Source organism: Azolla caroliniana, unplaced genomic scaffold (assembly GCF_043228905.1).
Source record: "Azolla caroliniana isolate FFs.n. ecotype wild unplaced genomic scaffold, voAzoCaro1.0.p SCAF_17, whole genome shotgun sequence".
In the NCBI taxonomy this organism is placed as follows: domain Eukaryota; kingdom Viridiplantae; phylum Streptophyta; class Polypodiopsida; order Salviniales; family Salviniaceae; genus Azolla; species Azolla caroliniana.
The window spans coordinates 14,725,243-14,737,779 of NW_028230452.1; the positions used below are offsets into that span (position 1 = coordinate 14,725,243).

At 36.3% G+C, this 12,537-nt stretch overlaps 1 protein-coding gene across 1 annotated transcript; it reads right to left on the reverse strand.

The window, feature by feature from the left end:
• Positions 1-647: 647 nt before the first annotated feature.
• LOC147853256 (GDP-mannose 3,5-epimerase 2) lies at positions 648-3,773 on the reverse strand. Its single transcript, XM_087332955.1, has 6 exons — positions 3,328-3,773; positions 2,111-2,204; positions 1,881-2,010; positions 1,629-1,761; positions 1,256-1,463; positions 648-1,137 (listed from the first exon to the last, which is right to left on the reverse strand). Exons 1-6 carry the CDS (start codon positions 3,738-3,740, stop codon positions 976-978), a joined length of 1,140 nt encoding a protein of 379 aa, XP_087189081.1. The 5' UTR covers positions 3,741-3,773; the 3' UTR covers positions 648-975.
• Positions 3,774-12,537: the final 8,764 nt, after the last annotated feature.

Here is a 12,537-nt window from a genome sequence, read left to right on the forward strand (position 1 = left end):
CAAATAGAGAACGCTATTGCGAGTTTTATGACCCATCGATTGCTAACTTCATTTACATCAAAGACAATCGTCGCCCAATAGAGAATATCTTATGCAACAAAGAAAAGGAATTGTAAATTTTGCCATCCATTGATTGCTACTTCTCATGCTTGAAAGACACTCATTGGTTGTAGACTCCGTGCCAAGGATTGGTTCTCCTAATACATGAGGCAATTAATCAAGATGAGTGCTACTTTTTCCGCCAAGTACACCAAATAAACACTATCCATAAAATTTCACTCTCACAAGTCTTTTTATTTTATAACCAACTCCAAGTATCCATCAAACTATGCTTTCTTTCATGTGTCTGTCTTTCATAACCACTAAGAGTGTGTCCATAAAACTGCTTCCATGTGCCTTTTCTCTCATAAACCAACTGAGAACATCCATCAAACTAAACCTCCATCAAGGCTTATCTTTCATAACCAACTATGAGAATCCATGAGATTTTGTTTTCATATATCTTTTCGTTTATAACCAACTAGGAGTATCCATCAAACTATGCTCATACATGTCTCTTCTTCCATAAGCCAATTACGGTTCATGCATACGAGTTCGAACCGAATTCGTAATATGACAAGCAAACATTTGAGTAGGAACCACAAATATAGAGGAAAAAATTGTACATAGATTGAGCTGAATCTCAAGAGACCGAACCTCACAAGAGGATTGTGCTCCAAATGATTTGATTCATTTTTTGGGGGGGATCTCATGCATTCACAGACGTACCGGAGCATCGTGAATGACTTAAGATGAATTTTGGCAGTACAAAAAAAGGAACGGAAAGAAAGTGAATGAACTAAAAAGAAAAGAAAAGCTTAAACCCCAACCCAAAAGAATCCTCACTCCCATTTGCTAGCTATTACACCATTATCAAAAGGTAAAAGCCTAAGACCAACCGATCCCGAAAAAGATTTGAGTTAAATTTCAATACAATCACAACCCTTCTTTCCCATCGGCCGCACGGAGGGAGCCCAACTGAACGGGAGCTTGTGTTTGCACTACCTTCGATGAAGCATAGACAGAGAAATCAACACCTTTCTCCTTCTCCTTCTCAAGTTGTTCTTTAATCCAGAAGTATGTGATTCTCAAACCATCCTAGTTAAAACAAAAAGTAGAATGGCAAAGGTATTATATGTGTTGCATGACTCAAAATTGATGGTGCATGAGTAAACCGAAAACTCCATAGACAAAGGGTAGTGTAGTGTTAATATACCTTGAGCTTCATGGATGGGGCCCAACCCAACTTTTCCTTGATCAAAGTGTTGTCCGAGTTGCGACCTCTCACGCCCTCGGGGCCAGGGATGTGATGAATCGGCAAGCTCTTGCTTTCAAAGCTCAATACAATCTCCGCCATCTCATTCATGCTAACCATCTCGTCACTTCCAATGTTAACCGGCTCCGTAAAGTCTGACTTTGTAAGCCTACATACATTGTGAGAACCAAATCAACAGGTCTGAATTGTCGATCCGATCCATGGGACGCTAGGACCCCAGCTCTTGATCTAATCCACAGGATGCATGGATCCAAGCACTAAATCCGTAGACAATTTCCTCACCAATGAATTTCATTCCTTACAAGGGACTTACCTCAACACACCTTCCACACATTCATCAATGAAGGTGAATGACCTGGTCTGAATACCATCACCCCACATCTCGAAACGGTCGACAGATGTAAGAGCCTTGCGGCAAAATGCAGCTGGAGCCTTCTCACGTCCACCTGGTCAAAGATGTTGAAAGTGATCACTCAAATAAGAAGGAACACTTTTACCTATTGATATAGATAAACAAAATCACAAGTCCACTAAACTAGGTTTGTTGTGTATTGGTATATTGTACCTTTCCATGTACCGAAAGGACCATATATGTTATGGAAGCGGCCGATTCTGCACTCGATGCCGAAATCTTTCGTGTAATGCTTGCACAACTCTTCAGAAGCAAGCTTTTCCAAACCATACGCATCTTGTGGCTGAAAGAGAAGACAAGTTCCGTAGTACATATAAGCACGACAATCGCTTTATAGCTTATAAAGAACCCAAATCTGTTCGATTAACAGTAGTAAGACTCACCTCTGCAGGCCATGCATCAGATTCCTTCAAACTCACATTTGTCTCGAGCTGCTTGAATTCCGGGTAGATGCATGCACTAGATGCATAAAAGAATCTGCCAAATCAAGTTGAAAACCACAAAGGGTGAAAACCAAGGATAGGATTCCATGATGGTAGATCTAGCTTTGAAAACCTTAAACCCTAACCAATCTAGGGTATGATTTTGGCCATGACTCAAATTTAAAAGATGTAGAAATACTTGAGATTTCAAAAACAAATCAACCCCATCTAGGGTACAGGGTTTAGTTTTGGGTTAACTCAAACACCCAAAAGCCTAACACCAACTCACCTACAATATATTTATATGTGGTCTCAAATTCGGAAGGCATGGATTTTATCGAGATTTCAAAAATATAGGAGAAAAACGATACGAAAATGTGATCTTTTGACTCCGTCAGATCTGTTTAAACCCAAAACACTATTCCATCTAATTTTTGTCACTGGAGTGAAATTCTCCATCTTAACCCTAACCCTACACCATCTCGAGAATGTTTATCCCAAATCTGCCATGCCTATCCCTAGCCATATTTTATTTGGACTCAATTTGATCCAAGATACTATCCAAACCCTAACCGGTTTATATATATGATTATTGGATATAAACAGAACATTCTAAAGACATGAATAAAGATATATCAAAGATTTTAACCCAAAATCCTAATTCTAAATCATCTAAAGTCGTGGATAGGCTTCAGATCTCGAAGAATTTCCTGTGAAACCTTAAACCCTAAATCTTAAACCCTAATCCTAAAACACCTAGGATTCGACTCAACATTCCGAAAAAAACGCATGGATCCTAGGATACGACTCAACATTCCGAAAAAAACACATGGATCTACAATATGACTCAGACATTCCCAAAAAAACACATGGATCTACGATATGACTCAAACATTCCAAAAAAACACATGGATCCTACGATATGACTCACATTCCGAAAAAACACATGGATTCTAGGATATGACTCAAAACATTCCAAAAAAACACACACATGGATCTTAGGATATGACTCAAACATTCGGAAAAAACACACACATGGATCCTCGGATATGACTCAAACACTCCGAAAAAAACACATGGATCCTAGGATATGACTAAAACATTCCGATAAAAACACATGGATTCGATCCAATCCGATCCGATCAAATCAGATCGGGGGAAAAGAAATCGGGGCTCACCTCTTGACGCCGTTGATGCGAGCCGCCTCGAGCATGTTGAAGCTGATCATGGTATTGTTGTAGAAGATGACCGAGTGGTTGGATTGGATGAAGCCCATGCCGCCCATATCGGCGGCGAGATTGAAGACATGATCGACATCTTTGGTGACGGCGAGGCAGTTATCCATGACTCGGAGGTCGACGAGGTGGAATTCATGGCAAAACATGTCTTCGGTCATGTGCTCATTCTTCTTCCAATCCGATGCGATGATGTAGTGGCCCTCGCCCTTGAGGCGGCGCGCGATGTGAGATGCAATGAAGCCGCCGGCCCCCGTGATGGAGATGCGGAGTGATGCCTCGGGCCAGTAGGGCTCGCGCTCGAGCTCCGTGAATGTGTAGTCTCCGAAGCTCGGGCCATTGGTGGGAGGAGACATTTTGTTTGTTGGCCTACTATAAGAGAGAGAGAGAGAGAGAGAGAGAGGTTGGGCTATGGTGTCTGGTTTTTGTGTGTTGGTTGATAGGTATACTATAGATGGGTTATCTCTTTACCTATATATACTCATATATAGCTTGTATATATACATATATAGTGTATGTGTGTGTGTATGCTTTGTGTGTTCGAATCCTAGCAAAAGCAAGTTACACACAATTAGGAAAGAGAGATTTTCTTTTAGACAATGTGGACACTACTTTTGGAGAGAAAGAGAGAGAGAGAAAGAAAGAAAGAAAGATATATTAACGTCTTCTAAGACCAAATTTGGCCCATGAGACAATTGGTTTACAATAAAAATGGGGTATCTACCCATTCATTTATTGAAAGTAAAAATTAAAATAAAATAAAATAGAACGTAAGCTAAAGAGTTCTAGAAAATGTGGACACTACATTTAGAGAGAGAGAGAGAGAAAAGAGAAATGTGTGTGTGTGTGAGAGAGAGAGAGAGAGAAAAGAGAAATGTGTGTGTGTGTGTGAGAGAGAGAGAGAGAAAAGAGAAAGAGAAATGTGTGTGTGTGAGAAAGAGAGAGAAAAGAGAAAGATAAAGAGAGAGAAATGTGTGTATGAGAGACAAGAGAGCGAAATGTGTGGGCGTGTGAGAGATAGAGAGAGAGAGAAAAGAGAAAGAGAAATGTGTGTGTGTGTGTGTGTGTGTGTGAGAGAGAGAGAGAGAGAGAAGAGAGAGAAATGTGTGTGTGTGTGAGAGACAGAGAGAGAAAGAGAAATGTGTGTGTGTGTGTGTGTGTGTGTGAGAGAGAGAGAGAGAGAAAGAAAGAGAGATGGGGAGAGAAGCAACAAGGAGAAAAGAAAGAAAGAGACTAATTTGTCTTCTCATTGGGAAGCCGAATCTCGCATGCCTTTGCCTTTTTGTGAGAGGAGTCGTGGGCAAAAGTAGCATAATATCCCTCTCGAACATATCCCGAACATGGCAAAATGACAAAAAGCGAAAAAGGTAAAACATAAACTAAACAATAGAGATAGTAAAAACTTGCGATAGATCAAATCGGAGCAAGGCTCGAAATCTAAAGAATCGATAACAAGTTCCAAGCCCTTTAGCTGTATATATAACCCAATTTATCAACTTGGAATAAATATATATATATATATATATTCCAAGTTGCTAAGATTTATCAACCCGATTACTAGCACCTTGATTTGCAGTAAGTCTTGAGGTGCACTATTAGAGTTCTCCTTGTGAATATCTTCATTTCAACCGATTTCTCATCCCTCACGTACGAAAGCCGACGATTTGTTCCAAAATTTTGATTTTGCGAGTCAAAGGATTATGTGGTACCAAAGTAAAAAGTTTGGTTGTAGAAACCTTAGCAAGAAAGACAATACTTAGACGATGATGCAATATAGAGACAAAGATGGAAAAGAAATGAAGAATACTTTCTCGAAAGTAGACGAGGTTCCCAAATCCGTAAGATTCATAGATCTAATTTCTCTTTAAAAAGTTGGGTAGTTGATTTTGGTTGATGGAAACATGTCAACAATTTGCTTGCATCTAGTGGACAACAATGCGGCAAAAAATAACATGCATGTAGAACATGAGCAAGACGATTAAGATCTTGGAATCGAATAAATGGTTTGACAAGGTGAGTATTGTTATGGGTGTCATTACAAAATATGCAATTTAGCAAGCAAGTGTCCTCTTACAAAGGTTCCTTCATTGGCTTCCTTTATTGGCACCCTTTGTTTGTGACCTTCGTACATGGCCTTTGTTGCTAGGACTATTCTTCCCTATCTCACATCATTGCTAGGGTTCTTCATCACTACACTTCATTGTTAGTTCGCTCTGCACCTAGCTTGCTTTGTCTCTAAGCCTTCTTTTGTAGGCTCACTCGAGCTAGGTTTCCTCATTTTTAAGTCTTTGTAGGTGGTCTCCCAAGAAATGTGATGCCAAGAACTATTGTGGCACTCTTTGTTAAGATGTGGCTTTGTCGTTAATGCACTAGATCCGTTGTTTGGAATAGTCAACGTAGTCACAACAACAAGAGGGTTTCAAAGTGAATGTATTAGCATTCAAGTTCCTGAAATTAACACAAGGTAAAGCAAAATAATGCAAACAATTCTATTGATCCCAATAATCTTAGATAAGAAGGTGGTTATAGATTCCCACAATTTCAAGGTGGGTTGTGGTGAAAAAAGATCAAATTTCAATGGGATTGGAGACCAAGAGGCATGTTACCCTTGTTGATCCTTTCAATATTCTCACCATGTTGCATCATAGAAGGAGGTCATCCCAAATAATTCGTAAGCCAAGAAGAAAATGGTGAAAAGAGAAAAAACCCATCTTCCAAATAGCTCTCTTTCAGGCCTTTATAAGGGTTTGAACTCATTACACATATCATGCCCGTAATAGTTGCACGCCATCTTCACCTCATCACAACTTTCTCTACACTCATATTTATACTTCACTTCATCAACGTAATATGTTCATATGAAGTCATGTCGCCCTTTAGGTTTAATTCTTCAAGCACTAGATCCTTGAAAGATGCCCAAGTATTGTTTGATCATTGCAAGTTTATGATTCTTCATGTAATACCCACAAAACTAGTCAGTCAAAGCACTTCATTTTTCTTGTGTCCTGGGCACCTTTTTGATGCATTTCATTGTTGGATGCTTCCAAGATCCCCAAGATGTTCCAAAACTTTCTCCATTGCACTATTCTATGGGGACACGATGCATCAACCGAAGAGATAGAATCACCCATCGAAGGATAGGATTAGAACTGTCTACTTCAAGTGGGGCGTGCAAATTCTTAGATCAATGTAGAGCAAGCACAAACTATGAAACATAAGGGTAGATGATCTAAAGGATGAGCAACAACAAATCTCTAGGGATCCCAATGTCATTGAAAAACTAGGGATGGATCCCTAAATCTATGAAAAGTTATAACATCCAAGAACTTCAACTCTGGGATGTTTGCCCAAGTTGTTAAAATTTATACACCCAACCACCAATACCTTGACTTATGGTAATTCTTGAATAACACTAACAAATTGTTCCTTATCAATGTCTTCATATACACACATTTCCCTTGCCCCAAGCGCCAACGTTAAACATTTGTTACAAATATTGAATTTCCAAAGTCAAGTGATTAGGTTAACTTCTACCTTAAAATATTAGGAATTAAATAGTTATGAACTTGAGATGATATTCTTTGGAAAATAAACATTTCTAAGTTGACTTATCTCCTCGACCATTACAACTTCCATGATGAATGAAAAAATACAATGTTTAAGGTAGGGTTGAGGTTGACGCATTTCCTACATTAGTTGCCCACCGATGACAAGATGGAAACTTCATTGGATTTACAAAAATAACATTCAATCAAGTTTAATTGGTGCTACCAATTACAAGGTTTATGGTTCTTCGACAAACTCTTCACATGAGGAGTGGCTTCCTCAACCTACTCTATAATAATGTAACCATTGAATGCGATTTATTTTGTCGTAATAGTATATAATCTTATTATAAAAATAGCTTCTATTCGTGTACCTAATATTGTACTTATAATAGAATATAAAATATGAACTAGGAAACCCAATTAGTAGACCACAACTTAATGTCTACGTAGACAACATCCTTATATTCGACTACTGACATCTCTACCCAAATCATCTTGGTCCCTTTGGGGATTCTTTCCCTATTATGATTTAAATATCTTGAAATTCTACATCATCATTTTCTTTCGTACAAGCGATGAAGTTCTTTGTTTTTTCGTTTTAGACACTTCTACAACTTTTTTACTTATATCATAAATCGGTCATGCAATATACAACTTAATCCATGGGTTAGATCTTCATTTGCAATGTTAAACAACTTATTATTTTCGTTACACCATGCACATAGATACATCAATCTAAGCATCTCCCAAGTATCGAAAGTTATATTGTTGGCTTCCCTTCGAAGGATTTCTTTCCATACAAAGGGCAATTATGCTAGAATGCATAGAGCAATATTGCATACATATATTTACATATTGAACATCTAAGCATCTTCCAAGTATGAGGAAAGATACCAATTGTGTTCCTTTGGAAGGATGTCTTTCCAAACAACGTACATGCAATGCTGGAATATACCTTGAATAAAGTTAATGGCCTTCCTTTTAGGTTATGAATAGAGGGAAAATAATTCCAATCAGCTTCCCACATCTAAAACTTTTTTCATCTTGTTGTTCTTTGGGTAGGTAAGGATTGTTTACATTCCAACATTTCTTTGAATGAGCTATACATCTCTTTATATGAAGCAACATTCGTTTTCTTATCTATGGCCAACTACTTTGTTTCTTGTCTATGATTGACTATAGAGTGACAATGTATCGAATCCAGTTAAAGTGTTTTGACGTTCTCGCACATTGGAAATCATGTTACGTTTAGAGTGTGGATGTTGACACGATCATAATATTGACAAATGAAATTCTTGACTCTTGAACATGGGTTGTTGAACTTCAGTTTACAAGCATTCAATAATGACTGTTAAAGTCGTCATATAACTAATTGTTACATCAATTTTGACATCATTATACATTATGAGAAAAAATAAAGTTGTCTACGTTGTCATTCATGATGTTAGTTAGACATATCTAGTTCAATGTGAGATATTTTTTGCATGATGCTCGATTGCATGATAATGTATATATATATTGCATTAATTTAAATTAAATGATCTAATTATGTTGCCTTATTTTGGTTTTGCATTGTCATTATTTTATTTTATCTATTAATATTCCATGATATTAGCTTGCCTTAATCACAATTAACATTACCGAAAATGAAATCACTTTAATTAAGCTATTTTACTTCATGTTCCCCTTTAATGAAGGCCTCAAGCTAAGGAAATTATCCCTTAGCCTTTCTTTCAATGATTAGAGCAAGGGTAATTTTGATATTCTGAAAGATGTCACACATAGCCGATATTTGTTAAGCATGCATATAGGTTGTTGTGCATTCAATAATGCATAATTAAGTAATCATACTTAATAGTAATTGTTTTGTCAAATTTCAGAATCTTCCTCGATGAGAAAATGTGATCTCGCCTCCATTATCACAAAATTCACATTAAGATGTAAGACTTAACAAGATATTAGGACTCATACTAGGGCCTACATTAGATATCTTAGGCTTGATGGACAATATACATGTGTACTATAAATCAAGTATACCTAGTTTCTTTTAGTAGTTTTTTGGCGATCATGAAAATGAATGCAACAGAAACGAAAATGTTTGAAAAGATAGATAAAAAAATCATCCCTTGTTTGAGGAAAAGTTTAATGATGTTTGACATGTATATCAATGGTCATTATACCATGTGACCTTCCCAATGGAGATGTTTCTATTTTTACTTTCACGGATATTGTTCAAACTATAGCATTAGATATCTTACACTATACATAGTTATTCTCTTATAGCCATACATTATCCTTTTGTACATACCCACATACGATCCTACATATGCATGCCCATAAACATTATATGTATATGTTTGTATCACACATATATCCATTTGTGTGGGTATATTATTTACGTTTTATGTTCAAGTCTCAAAATAAATATTAACTATTGCGTTAAATGAGCAATGAACTGATGTTAATGCAAAAAGTTGAATGGCTTGTACGAATCAAAATAAACATGGCAATTAATGACCCCAATGCAATTCTAAAATCGTGTTAGATATTATCAAAGTCTTTTATAGTTGTATTCGAGTTCAAAATTTTAGTCCATTTGTAATGATATTGCTCTATTGTATAAAGGTAGATCCATGCAGTCCACGCATTATCGTGTGCAAGACATGCGAGCAATCATACAAACAAGCTTCATTACACATAATATACAAAGAATAAAAAGTAAAATACTATGTCACATTGTCAATTGATTTCAAACAATACGACCTTTCTTGTATGCTTACACCGTACATGCAGAAAAAACAAGTTGTACATGCTTTTCTATGAAGAATTAAAAGTATAGACGTACACATTAAAAAAAATCTTGCAAAAGTGATTAGGACAAAGGCAATGAAATCAATGTCACGTTCAACATTGTGGCAAATATTGTTCAATTTATTAACATGATTGCAACAGAAACACTAAAAGCGATGTAAACATGAATGGTATTAGTAATGGATTGAATAATGACATTTCATGCATTGTTTATGAACAAAACATGCTAGCAGACATCACTACTCATGGTTTACAGAAGTTAGGGATTAAAAACATCATAATAATATTTGAATGTTAGTGAAAATACATGTATTGGAAAAAAGTAAAAAATGCATGATGAAGTTGTTAAGAATATTTGGAAGTGTCCATCTACATGTATCATTTAAATAATTTTAGACATAATATAAACCATCGTTGGAAACAAAAAGAAAAAGTTAGCAAAAATTACAAACTTTGTGGATAAGTTCATATTTAGACAATCTCTAGAAGATATGGCGACTCTTAAGCCACGTGAGAATTGAAGTCTATACTAAATATAATGACAAGTCCCAACTTACATGTCGAGGTTGCATCGTAAATCCTATACCTCGTATATATACATATTGACAATGTGGCAACATATTAGGCTAGAATTGTATGATTCCACAACTTTAGCTCAATAGTGCATGGTAGGACCATTCTACCCTTTAGAATGCTTATTCATTCTAAAAATGCTTTGTACAATACTCCCTCACATTGTCCATGTGTTATCTTCCTTTGACGAATCTCGTCATTGAGTCAATTGAACCATTCTATTCCACAATATGTATACTTCTCTTCTCTTGCTCACCACTAAGTCAATATTGGTTGGCTCCGTGACACTTGTTGTGATAGGAAGAATGTCCACAAAATATGTTTGTCAACAACATTTTCAATGCCTAAACTAGTTTTTCGACCGGATTATATAGCACACTAAAATGAAAAAGTGCTTTAGTTGGTAAATCACTTCCCCAACTAGCCCCCCAAAAGAGATGCGTCATTTGGAGCATATAAACCCAACATGAAATACAAGAGAATTATATATTTGGAAACAATCATAGTTGAATCATATGTGTTGAGAAAACAAAATTGAACCAAAGTGTGAAAACACTAATTCTAAATCTGATTTTAGTGGTTTAAAGGATGATGGCTAGGAAACTAGTTATCTTGGGACTTGGGACTAACCCATAAGGACTAATGATGGGAGCATATGGTCGTTGGGCGATATAAAGGTACTAGATACCCCCTTTATTATGACATCTTGAAACATTGTTGAGACTATTGGTGAGGCAAAGATCTCTTCTTCCATATCCATTCATATCAACATCCAAGGCATAACATAATGTAATATTCGGTGGTATCGAGGACATCAATGGTATTTCATGTTCGTTTCTTGTCCTTTGCTAGGAGGTGATTGGTGTGGTTTAGCATCTTAAACCATTCTTTTCTTAAGCCTAAATATTCAGTGCTTATCATTACTATTCAATTCGTAATGCTATGGCACATTATTCATAGTGAGATGCGCAACAAAAGTACAATGTCTTAATAGTTATGAATAAATTGTTAATAGAATTGGCAACAAAAACATTGAACAATGTGTTTTCAAACATAAAACAATATTGATTTAAGTGATAAGGAACTGCAACTTTAATGCACCCTTTATGACAATATGTTCCAATCACTCTTATCTTCTATTGGTTGTCAGTTGAGCATTGTTATATAAGTAGGAAATTTTGCCATCTAGAATTGCAAAGAGGATTAAATTTAGTTATATATAAACGAAAAAAGGTCAGAGTCAGCTTCATAAAGTTGTGAATATATTAGTAGGATATCAAGTGACAAGTAGTAAAGGGTCAAATAGACTTGAATGAAGTAAGGCTTTGACATGGTAGGCGATGCAACCACAATCTCACTCCATCACCCACCCCCATATAAGTGAAGGAAATCATTCAGTTGTGGTAACGAGAGTGTGATTGCTTAGCACAACAAATGCTCGAAATTAGAGAGGTAGTTACCTTGCATTGTAACTTTGCATATACCATAATCCTCAATGTAAAATGTTAATTAAGTAGTAATCATTAAGAGATTGATTTATTATTAAGTATTAAGTGATTAATTTGAAATGTTAATTAGATTATTCTCACTCCGAAACACATATCTAAAGTTTGAACAGGCTATACATACGAGAAGCTAATTTAACAAATGTTTGTTATTTACCTATGGGCTTAAAAGTCTTAGCCAATAGACCAAAACATTCCCAACGCTTGAGCTGCCACAATCAACCTATTGCAGTTGAGTAACAGGGTGACCTTTTGCCCCTAACATTTACCATAATACGTAGTCTAGACTAGCCAACCACCTAGACAACACACTATATGACTACAAACAATAGTTAATAATTACAATGGACTACTCCCTTTATTATAGTCAATAAAGTCAAAATAGAATGTCATTCGAAGATGGAAATTCCACCTCTTAATACTCCCATTCAATGCCCTAGACTTTTCTCCAAGCATTATACCAAAGTCAATGGCTTGCCCAACTCCCACAAGTCCTATGTAACCACTAAAGACTTTTAGCCAATCTTGTTGAACACCTTGAAGAACAACATTTGCTCCTCAACCTTCAATCCCATGTTTCAACTCTATTATAAGCATAATCTTAAGGATCAATAATAAAATTATTGTTAATGGTTTAAGGGTAGGATAGTTGGGAAATCAATTACCCTAGGACTTGGCACAAACCCATATGAACTTATGACATGTTGGAGTGGGAT